General features: G+C 41.1%; 1 protein-coding gene across 8 annotated transcripts in view; it reads right to left on the bottom strand.

Annotated features, from left to right (window-relative positions):
* The window catches only part of KCNIP4 (potassium voltage-gated channel interacting protein 4), a 460,075-nt gene that overhangs the window by 228,111 nt on the left and 219,502 nt on the right, over positions 1-12,462 (bottom strand). Inside the window, exon 1 of one of the 8 annotated variants that reach the window (XM_069792653.1) lies at positions 2,315-2,682. The exons of 6 other annotated variants lie outside the window; for them this stretch is intronic. In XM_069792653.1, the coding sequence (XP_069648754.1) occupies positions 2,315-2,414 (100 nt within the window). In that variant the 5' untranslated portion in view covers positions 2,415-2,682. Of the gene's footprint in view, positions 1-2,314; positions 2,683-12,462 lie in introns of those variants that run through there. One more of the 8 variants, XM_069792703.1, reaches the window with a different exon arrangement.

Here is a 12,462-nt window from a genome sequence, read left to right as displayed (position 1 = left end):
ACCTTTGGGGGGGGGGGAGAAAAAAAGAAGGGATATAACCTATCCAAAACCAGAAAACTGCAAATGTCCTTGTAATGAACAACATTTTCAGAAAACTGCGACTGACTTCTTCACTGATTTCTGGAAAAGCACAGGGAGAGTCTGAGTACACTTTCAAAATTAATTTTTTCTTAACATTCTACCTAAAAACATCTCTAACATTTGCACAATTTTATAATGCGTGTACTTTTCATTCATGGGTGAAAATGAATAGCCTTGATACTTATTAAAATCATGACAATTTCTTCAACTCCCTAGTAGAAGTGTATAAATCTTTTTTTGTATTGTAATCAGTTCAGATCTTTAATTCTCAAGTTTAAGAAAAAAATGGGGAATAAGGCTGCACTGTTCCTGAACTATGAGAAAACAAATTCATAAATCTGTGCAATTTAGCTAAGCCCCATTTTTCATACATCATTGTTTGTATCTATTACTTCATTCCCACGTAACGTGCCTTTTATCTCATTCACATCAGTTGAACACCACAGAGGAATGGGGCATATATGTCTTCCTGTGGTTTCATCTAGCTGGTATGCTGGAAACCTGTCCTGCACTAGGTAAGAAGAAACTTCAAGACTCTGTGCACATGCAGACTCCCCGTTTTTAAACCAGTGAGGCAGACAAAAACAGGCAGCTGCACGAGAAACTTATTTCTTACAGAAATCTTACAACCACTTACAGGCAGCTTCACTATATTTCTAACTGTCTTCCCATTATCAGCTTCCCCAGCCATAAAAACAAGTACAAAGTGCTAAATTTTGCCAGGGAACCTGACCAGATGTGGCAATCGGACTTGACAGAGCACACACCGACGTGCCAACCAACCTAAGAAGTTAAATATGGCTTTTTTTTTCCCCAATCTCTGCAGCCTCTAATGCTGGAGATAACTTTTATCATAACATTTCTCAAGTTGATTGACATTTCTATTTACAACTGAACACAAAAGAAAAAGAAAAGCAAAAGTTCATAGATCTGAAGGGAATCTCTCCGTTGCCATTTAAACTCAATATAATGCACTCTAATGGATACATAAATTCTTTATAAAAATGCACTTGATAACACATTTTTATGAGTCCCTGCAGGGTTTTCAGATTCTGTAATCAATACTAGCAAGTCTACACAAGACAGCAACAGACAGAGAAACAGCTGAGTGAACTTCCTTATTTAAAATCACTTGAACAGAAGACTGCGTTTCTTGAAAGGGTTACATAAACCGGATTACTTTAGACCTTTTCATAGGAGCAAATTTTGCTTATATTCTTACTCGTTAACACAGGAAACCACAATCTCTCAGTCAACAAAGTTCCCCTTTTCACAGGCGTAAGTATATACACTGTATTCAAATGCTAGCTTACAGGAAGATTTGAGAATACAATATTTCTTCAATATTTGAGAAACAGACCGTTTCAGTCTGAACCCTAATAAAACCCTGGGATGCAATAAATATCATTACATCATTACATCAACCATGCTGCAATCAGTGGTTTTTTTAGACTAACTCCTCATATGGCAAGAATAACAACGCTTTTAGAAATAAGGTAAAAACAATCCATATTCCACTAACTTTTACATACAAAAAGCACATTTTAAATAAAGTAAGCTTCTTATTTTTCATTTTTACTGCTTTATACAGAAGCAACATTGTTAAGAAGAAAGGAGATGATCTAAGATAACCAAGGCATCGAGCAATAAAACTTGCACTTGATTGCCCTAAGTGAATGTTAAAGTTGCTTGTTTTGAATCCGAGTACTGTCGTTCTTCTTCCTCGAGCACATATTAAGATCGTAACAATAAATTAAACATTCAACAGGTTTTTAAACTGGCTAAAAATATGTATCTTGGTATTACAACAAGCCCAGCAGAGATGATGTTAACATGCATAGACTACAAGTAAACAATTTTGAACAGATTACAGGACAATTTTAAGGCACTGCATCTGTGTTTGCACGCTAACGTCCTGAAACCTGCTTTGGCCCCTACCCTACTACTTTAAGTGCACAGATTTAGCACAGGAGTAAGAGAGTCAGATTCTAAGGCATTTCTCTCTGCTTAACATCTAAGTTTGCGGGTGCGGTATTCAGGATACGTTTGTTTTTCCTGCGAGAGAAACCCCCCGCCACTTTAACACTACCAAGATGCAGCCACCGAGGCGCAGACCGCCCCGGAGAAGACTCGGGTCGTGCCTCACACCCCGTGCACAGGTGTCCCCCGCCTCGCTGCCAGAGAGTAACCCCATCAGAAAAACGACAAGCCACTGTGAAAAGCGCTCCCTTACCTTCTAAACCTGCTTCAATCAGCCCAAACTGTTCCAACACTTTAACAAAAAGCACAATCACGATCAAAACCGCTATCATTTCCAGCCCTTCCAAGTTCATGATGAGTTAGGTCATGGTCTGACCGCCGCCGCCGAGGAAAGCGCTCTCCCGCCTGCCTTGCTTCGCCAAGCCATTAAACTCGGCGCAGAAGGCTCCCGCCAGGGAAGGGGGCGAGCGGGAGGGGAGCGGCGGGGAAGACGTCCATCCCGCCTGCCCGAGCGGGGGCCGGCAGGGGCAGGCGGACCGACTCCGGCCTGCCGGCACTACCCGGGGCTCCGCCGCAGACAGGCGCCCGTGCGGGCAGCGGGGGGCCGCCCCGAGGTGACCCGGGAACCGGCCCCGGCAAAAGGGGCCGCGCCGGCGGCGGCGGCGGCGGCGGTGAGGAGGGCGGCGGTGAGGGGGGCGGCGGTGAGGAGGGCGGCACGCCTGGGCGCGAGCCGCTCCCGCTCCCCGGGAGGCAGCGTCGGCGCGGGGAGCCCGTTGCCGGGGAAACGCGGGGACCGGCACGCGCCCCGCGGCCACCGAGGGACAGCACGGGACCGGCCGCCACAGCGCGGGGGGACGACGACGACGACGACGACGGGACGGGACGGGACGGGACGGGACGGGACGTGGGCTGGCCAGCGGCCGGAGGAGGATCCGGGGTGAAACCGGTGCCCGGAGGGAGGAAGGAAGGGGTGCGCACAGGGGAGCCGGGGCGGGAGTCGCCCCTCGCCGGGCCTCGCCCTGTCTCTCCGCAACCGGGCCGGCCGGCCGGCCGGGGTTTGCCAGGGTGCGAGTTGACAACTTCTCCGTGAGTTTCTCCCGGCAAAAAAAGCGGCCTCGGTCCTGCCGGGTGCAGACCGTTGCGCGTGCACTTCATACGCAGCCGCGGCGCACTCAGAACCCTTCCTGTGGAATTGAAACAAAAACCCAACCGGGCCGCCTCGAGTCCTTACTCGGTATGTATTGGGAAAAGAAAAATCGAAAAGAACAGACTGAGAAGGAGAAGGAAAAGCAAGCTCGTTAGTTTTGAGAGGTTCTCACTCCTGTAATATTTGCTAAACATTTCCGTGGAAAACGCTCGTGGTGACGGACGTGAATACTAGCCACAGGACCAAACTGGTATCTTACACCAGTAACGCTGGCCTATCTACAACAGTTTGCAGCGCTGGCATTGTCACGTGCAGCGCACAACTGTTCAGGGCTAAGGATTTACTCTTTAAATCCCTTAATAATTTAGCATCTAAGAAGGAATTTACATTAGAAAAACAGCGCCTCTATTGCAGCAAAAATGAGCAGGGGAACAATTGCAACAAATTTAATCCTGTCTGGCAGAGTACTGTCCTCCACATAGTTGGAATCAATTACTACCAAGGGCTCCGTTTTCTTTCTTTCCTTGGATAAGATTAAAAAAAAATCATTGCATCATGTGAGAACTGGCAGCAACTTCTAAATCCCCCAGGTATACTTGCATTATGATGGGTGTTATCGGTACTGAAAACAGCAGAATGAAGTGGGAGTAAAGGGGCTAACAGATACAATATAGGTACCCTTTTTTCTACAGTGGATAAATAAATCCATACAGCATAATGTTCATGTGTCACTATTCTGTGCTTTTTTGCTCGGGGTTGGACTCCCTGAAGCTGCTTAGACTTTTTCCGTCAGAAAAGCTAAGGTTTAACACTCCATCCTACATACTGTATTCATTTCTGCAGGCCGCTTTTCCTTGGGTATCTTTGCCTTTGTTTGCTGCAGACTTTCTTCTTACATTCTTCTTCTTTCTCTCTTTTAATCTTTGTTCCAAACAAGGCTAAATATCTTTCTCCTCTAAGCCATGTTATCAATGGCTTTAAGGACAGTAGGTCCAGCTCTCCTTTGATGTGGGACTAAAATGGGCTAATTTATCAGCCACAGCAACATAACCTCTGCAATCTGTATGCCTTTACGCAAAAGGCTGATACAAGTTGTGTTTGGGTACATGCAACATTGCCACCTGAACTAGCATATTCATTTTCATTAATACCTTTCATTAATATTTGTCTGCTGAAAATGGTAACATGAAAAAGCTTTTAAAAAAAGACCCAACATTTACTACTTTTGTGACAGTCGCACCTACTCAGAGCCAAGAGCAGAAACCGGGAAAGCAGAGCTTGTGGTGGCGGTGCTGCGAAGAAGGCGGCTGTCATTGCCCCCCCAAACCTGGACCCCGCGGCTGGCAGTGACTAGACAAATAAGCACGTGGGCATCCACTGTCTGCGATCTGCCTCCTCAACTACGGGCAAAGTAAACAGTTTTTCCCAGAGGTGTAGGTCTACTGCACCTATGGCTAATCCTGACCCTTTTTCCAAGGCACAGCAGGGAAATACAGAAGAAAGGAAGGAATTAGTATTACTCCAGGTTTACAGATGGATGCCAAAGCACGGTAAGAATAATCATCTCCAGGGAAGGCAAGGACTTTGCAAGAAAGCTGTGACTAAACTCAGGTTTCTCAAGTGCTGTGAACCAGCCATGAGAGTCTCTTTCCCCCCCACCCCCCCTCCTTTTGATATACATACAGGTAATCTAATATGCAATTAAATATACCTTCCCTCATTAGGTCATCGCTCTTTAGCAAAACTTTATAAAACCTTACAAAAGATATTTCTTCTGTAGGAATGGAAAATAGCACAAACCTCTCTCTGATCCTCACATTCCTACCTGCTTAAAAATGGATTTGACTCTATTGACAGGTAGGGTTACAAACTGCATAACATAACTACTTCTCTCCCCAAGTACCTTGCCAAAACCAGTGAAGTGGCCTGTGGGTTTCTTCTTTGCCTTCCATTAAGAAAAAAGAAAGTTATCTTCATTTACCTATACAGTTTTATCAAAACATGACAGGAAGAATGTAGCTAACATACTTGCAAATACTGAAACACTTTTCTCTCTTGTCTAACTACCCAAGCCTTAATATATTGTGGAATTAAACTTGGAAAAGTTCTACAAGTAGGAAGGCAGGAAATAGGAATGGGAGGAAAGATATTAATGCATAAATTACCATGCCATATAGGTGTTTTATACACAACAGCACATAGCTGTGTTTTTCTTATGTGTAACTGCAGATAAAAGGTTTCAGCCTAAAGTGTTATAGATGCTGTCTCCTTTTCATCAAAGCATTTTGCAAGTTCTTAGTTTTTATCGTGAGGGTAAATATATTAAACTGAAGTCACTGGCTATATTTTGAGCTAGGGACATATATAAATGGTCACTTCCCATCCTGTGATGGAGCTCTAAACCACAATACACTGACTCTATTTACATTCCTGTGACCAAGATCCTTGATACCATTAATCTTACTGCTATTGCTTAATGCTATATATCATGAAATGTTAATGTTAAAAAAAGACCAAATCAATTTAGACTGAAAATTGATGAGTGGGTCTACAGATGGAGTCCCAGCAATGGTTATATTTCCTTCTTACGCTTCCCTTTCTTATGCGTTCATATTCATCTGCATGCCATTAAGGCACTCTCAGGTTTTCATCATGGCATCCGTGAGGATGATTACTATCCTCTGATATTCCTTACCACCTAGTGAAATAGTTTATGGGAGCCTGGCCTGCATATGTCAAAATCAGTTGGATTTGTTTAAAAAGTTCAGATTAGCGATCTGAGCTAACATTGATGACTTTGCATAGAGCAAATGGGGATCCACACATGTACTGCTGCACTAACGGATTTTGGGGAAGGCAGTCATTGGCAGGGGGGTGGTTAGTGGGAGAGCTAACTGGCAGAGCTGGGTGCAAACAGGACGTGTATGTACAGCAAGAGAAAGCTGAAATGGAATAGCACCAGTGGGAATCCCATGTCATAAAATCTGAGAACAGAACCTCTACTAGAAGCTACAAGTTCTTGATTTTTGACTGAGAACAACCTAGATAATATTTTTAAGCATGCATATGATGAGGGTAAAAATCATGCTGTAAAGCTAGAGCAATCTAATTGTTGCTTTACAAGTGATGGTCCTGCAACTTATTACAAAGATAAATAATATTTCTCCTGTCTTTAATAAGAACAGCTTTGAATAAATATTCCAACATCCAATAAAATCATTACAATATTTATTCTATGTAGCTATTTAAAAGAAATTTGTATTTTTTAATCTTAAAAGGGTGTAAACCACTCTTTCTTTCTAAAGGAGAAAATGGGCCAGAAAATCTTGATGTATCGTAAATGCAAATACTTTATTATCTCAGCAGCTAACTGTTATTACACTTTAGTCTCCCTTTTTCTCTCTCTTAAATTTACTACTAGCATAAGAAATTAAGAGAATAAAATAAAACATTAATATATTTTTTTAATATAAAACCTAGTAAATCTTCTAGCTGATCCAATCACTGAGCAAAACCAGCAAAAAGATAGAAACTTTTCTCTTTTAGTTTTAATGTAACTCTCTTTCTTAGAAAATATTTAATGATCCAAAGAAAAGATACAAAATGCTATGATGCATTCAGCCATTATAAATGTTAAATCTTATAATGGCCCACACCTTGCAACTTTCCTCTAGGCATTGAGCCAACGTGGCTTGACTTTGGTAGGATCTTTCCCAGGTTAAGCAATGGTAAAGAAACAAAGAATACAGCAATCTGACATCACAGTGCCTTATTTCTACCTTTTCACAACTTCTATTTCAGTTTGCATCCTGGACTGGGTCCAATGTTTTTCACTTGTCACAACTGAAGGAGTTGCCACAGTTCAGACATGATGATGCTTAAGTCATGTCAGAAGAAGACTACTTCCCAGTCCCACCCAAAAGGCCATACTACTGATATGCATGATGACTCCCTAAACAGGCATTTCAGCCCCATGTCAGCAGGCAGCAGTAATTTTATGGGCTGCCATGGAGGTTGTACCTCACCCAAATTGACTCTGGTCGTGGAAGGGGGGGCAAGATGTAGTCATGAAGCAGAATTTCTAGCCCTTCACACCTGGCATATATTTAGATGGCAATGCATAAATCCTGTGCTTTTACAGAACTGATTAAAATAGAAAATGTACTACAATATTCATAAGCAGGCTTTTCAAAGACTCTGACGTAAAACATCCTCACCAGCCAACTGAAACAGTCCCAGTTGAATATACCTGAAGATCTGGATAATATCGTAACATTGCTGTTCAGAAGTTTTGTGTTGCTATAAATGTCAGAAACAGCACAAAATCTGTCAATATGTCAGTTAGTTTAAATAGTCTTCTGAATAGTATGTGGATATTCTGGAGCTCTTAAAATGGAATTATACATACAGTGAAAATATGGCTCCCTGAATCTGGTAGTGTATGTTTCTGGAAAGTGATGCAGTTATCATATTAACTGTGACCATGAACTATATGTCACTAGAAGACAGAAATTTTCTCATCACACGGAAAACCACCATTCAGATAACTCTGTCTTTACTGGAGGTCCTTAAATATCATTAAAAAGAAAAAAATCTTCAAAAAAGTTCAGTGTCTGAAAAATGTCAGACAACTATATTTTAAAACTCTCTGTGGAAACTGAAGCTGAAAAATACTTGGCTGTTGTAATTCCACAGACTAAGCTCAACTGTTCCCATGATTTGTTTGTGCCACCTATTTATTAGCAAGGATTTCTCTCCTGAGAAACTTAATGACTTTTCAAGTGTTTGCACTTGAGGGAACATATTGATCATTTTCCAAGCTACAGAGAAAATCTGGTCACATAGTATTTCAACAGAGTTATTAGCTGTCATTTGTAAAACTCCCATGCATCTTCAGCAGTGAAGAGCTAATGCAGCAAGCTTCACTTCAAATTTTGAGATAGTCAGAATGTGTCAAGGGATGGTGTTTTATGATACTTGCTTTAATTTGCTCTGACTGACACATGGCCTCAAATAGTTCATGTCAGTGCCTCGCACAACTGTGGGATGCCACAGGTGGTACCAGGTGTCCAGCAGCTTATCTCACAATGCCTCACCAGGCCTATTAGTACAATGTGACCCACACCTCCATGCAGTCAGTATTGGTCAAGACACTGTGTTAGTCTGCCAAAGTGTAAGTACGGGAGCTTATGTTTGGGACACAAGTAGTTTCACTGAAACTTTCCTAGCCATGTCAGTCCTGCAGCCCTTTAACCTGGATATCACCTCTTATTTATTTCTCCCACTATGCTCTCAAATCCAGGGTGTATCCAGTGCATTCAGTGCAACAGCTCTAAGATTCAATGTTTTTTCCCTGTCAGACAACTAAAATTTTATTTTAGACTTCCATGGTTTTGCTCCTCAATTATCACGACCTTCTCTTTTCTGTCCTTGTCAAGTGCAATCTTGCCCCTCTTTTTATCCACTCAGGATACTGCTGCAAAGATCATCATTCTAGCTTACCACTCCAACTGTCTCAGCCCTCCTTTTACATTTATTATGAATCCACTTCATCATATGCAAAATATTTGCCATCACCTTCAAGGCCAGTCATACTACTGCTACACTTAGTCACTGCTGACTTTTAGAGAATATTGAGCTGTTAACCCACTCAAGAATAATGCTAGCTTTACTTATTCATAAATTAGACTTTATTCATAAGAAATGTTACTGGCTCCAATACAGCCCCTTAATATTCTGAAATATTACTACATCTGTTCTCTCTGTGCTACAAAGTTTCTGTGATACACAGCATGTGGATGCTGACATTTTTTAACACATAGCTATGGACAGAGTGAGAATTTTATGGCACAATGTGGTAAAATTTTCATCCAGATAGCAAAGGGAGAAGATATATCACTAATAATTAGAAATAACATTAATAATTAGAAATACAGTCTGGGTTTTGCTACATTTTTTGCTGCATATCATTGGAAAACTGTCAAGCTTCCTGCGGACTTTAGCTGTGCACATTGTATTAAGTAACTTTATCATAAATATGATTAGGAAACTGATCTACAGCCTCAAAATAAGAGAGTGACAGAAGAGTTCCTCCAGTTCAGCTGATGCAGCATGTGGATGTTCGCCAGACTTTCCCTCCTAATCCCTTGTTGGTTCATTAGTAGCTCACTGCAGACAACAAGAAACTGTTATGCCAATCAACAGTAAAAAGTCACAGGCAAGCCTAGCTCATATGCCTATGGAAAGCAGCTTGAAAGACTGGAGCAAGACAGCATCTTTCATAGCTCTGCTTAAATCAACCACAAAATAAAACACAACCAAAAAGCTAGGGAAATCTGAAGCCAGTGTCTGCTGAACCTTACAGTCTGACTTAAGCACAAGCATGCTGTTAGGGTGTGTTTCTAGTCCAAAGGGTGAGCTTCTACTTTGCCCAGAAGTTTTTATTAAGACAAATGACAGAACAAGAGAGTGACAAGTTCAATGTTTTTTTTCAGACTGGTTATACAAAGCTAACCAACATATATGAAGGAAATAAAGCAAGCTGACAGATATACTCAGTTTCCAGCTCTGCCCAATTAACCTTCCTGGAGCACTATGAAGGAGCCCAACAAGTTTCTTCATAACAATTTGAGAATGTCTCTTAATTTCTTTCCTGCAGACCTCTACCATGTATGAACCCGAAACAAAGAAATCCATGTGCCTAAGCAAAGCTCTTTGTAGGTTCAAACATCAGAGTCTTAGTTTTGCTAGGAGTTTTGTTCTGGTAGGGTGATGCTGAGCTATCTTATTACAGAAAGTGTAATGCACTGAAGGGTGCATTAGGGTGCCTGAAGAATCAAGGGGGATGGTACCATTTTGCTCATGGTGAAAAAACACCTTACAAATAACTTATACCATATATTCAATAGTAATATTTATCTCATTGATAGTCAATGGTTGTTAATGGTTGTTTTAAACCAGCTGACAAGGACAGATGGCCCTTTTATATGAACAACTGTACAGAAACAAACACTTGGGTTAGCAGGCTCGGCAGACAGTCCTCACTAGTTCAGTTGCATGTGTGGCCTTTGCAGCATAGGTTTGAAGAACATGAATGTAGTAACAGTCCAGAGAGACATAAAGCACTGACATTTGCTATTTAAATGAACAGAAGATTTCTGTGCGTTGAGCACCAAGACTTGGAGACTTTCAACATTGCTAAACTCAGCAGAGCTACTCTTATATTAACACATGGGAAATTCTTCTTGTTATCTAAATTCTCCCTCTCCTGTCTTTATGCAATATAAATGCCTGTATTACCACTTCTTTCCTCTATTATTACACTCTTTGGTGAATATTTTTCTTTATAAAGTGGTCATTTGCATACCAAAATATGACTTCTTTTTAAACAGATTAGTAATTCTATTGGTTCTTTAGTCCTCACCACTCTATGCTTTTATTTAAATTCAGTTTTTCTGCACTGGAAAGATCAGATCTTGATTTATACCTTCTCCACTTGGGTCTGTAAGGTGAAAATGTTTCTGTGTGAGCTGGTAACCTTCCAAAATTGTGTGGAAATTTCAGGAGCAAAGACAAACATAAAGAACAAACAAGACACTGAAATTCGTTTACATATTAATCTTTAAATGTGTCAAAAGTGTTGCTCTTTCATTTTAATATCTTATAAGAATTTCTTCAAGAGGCCAGATAATATTTGCTTTGCTTTTATATTCACTGACAATATATGATGAAGAGAGCTCTGAATGTTCCAGGGAGTTCAGAAATGTAAACCAATATGAAATATGACATTTAATGTACCTCACCTGTTGAAACAAACAAAAAACAAGTGGGATGCCTGAAAAGCCTCACTACAGTTAGGTATTTGTTTATTTTGTGTTTCCTGTTGCTTTCTCTGAATACCTGGTCAGTTTTTTGATTGATGGTCAATCCCCACATTCTCTTCCACCACAAAAATGATACTAGGATCTGTGCAAATCCTTTATTGTGGATAAATTCCAGGAGGCAACCATCGCTCTGTTTTGTGCAATTTACATAAGAAAGTAGAGTTAAGGGGTAGATGACTGTCAGAATGTGTCTGTTCCTCAGGAATAAAAAAGAACAAAGAATGAAAACACTACACTAGACTTACAGTAATTAAAAGGGAGACAGCAGTAAAAGAGAGCAGGCACCCATAGATACGGTATGGTCACTTCAGGGCTCTGAATGGCCCAGGTGAAGGATAGACTGTCATGAGACAAAGAAAGATCAAGCTTTTCCATGAGACTTGTTGCTACCACTATTAGCACCTCTAGCATCACAGATATAATCGAGTAAGAGAGCCCATATTTTCTCCTCATCTGCTGAAAACATAAAAGGGCCTACTCAAGTAGCAAGGTTGAGCACTGTAAGGACAGGCATCAGAGGATAAACACAGTGCGTGATGGCCCAGTATAACTCTTTCACCCAGCTGTCTGTCAGTTTACATGACAGAGAAAGGATTAATTTCCACAGGCTGTCAGGTCATTAAAATATTCTGCAGAATAAAACAAACAAAAAAACTTGAATGCTTCCCTTCACATGGAAGGACGTAAAAATATATTTGAAGCAAGTAGATTGTGTCTGTGCTCTGTCTGGAAAAGCACTAATGCTGGAATTGTGCTCGATAGGTTAAAAAGAAAGTAATTTAAAGAGCTCCAGACCAATATTTTGAGATTGCCTGCGAAAACAGTAAAGTCTAAAACTGAACAGAGCTAAAGAAAGACCAGTATGGAAGAAGGAAAAGAGATTATGAAACACTTTCTTTTCCCCAAACTGGGAACCAGATAGGGTTCACATGTCATCCTAAGACTGCTACCTAGAAATTAATTTTAGAATGTAATTTAGATTCAGCCATGAATATAGCCTTATCAGAGGACAGCAGAACTGTGAAATTAAAAATATACATACCTATATAGACAACATGGGAGTGGCTGGAGGTAACAGTGATTCACACCTTACATTCTTTAGCATTATCAGTATGCTTCAAACGCAAAATTCCTCCTTTGTACCTTCAGCCATTCTTTGGGTTCTCTTCCCTCTGAGGAATATCCCTCTGACACATTTGCAGTGTTTTGCATCCAAAGATAAAACCTGAGCTCTGTATGCAAAGCAAACAGCAGGGTCTGGCAGAAGGAGCCCACGGGAGCAGAGGTCATTGCCAGTAGAGAGCTCTTCCACAGAATTGTAATGCAGCAGTACTGATGGCTGGAGCAGAGTCCACCACGTCTTTTGAGTCT

The sequence above is a fragment of the Haliaeetus albicilla genome, chromosome 1, assembly GCF_947461875.1.
Source record: "Haliaeetus albicilla chromosome 1, bHalAlb1.1, whole genome shotgun sequence".
Lineage (NCBI taxonomy): Eukaryota > Metazoa > Chordata > Aves > Accipitriformes > Accipitridae > Haliaeetus > Haliaeetus albicilla.
The sequence above is the reverse complement of the archived record's forward strand: the minus strand, read 5'-3'. Positions and strand labels throughout refer to the sequence as shown.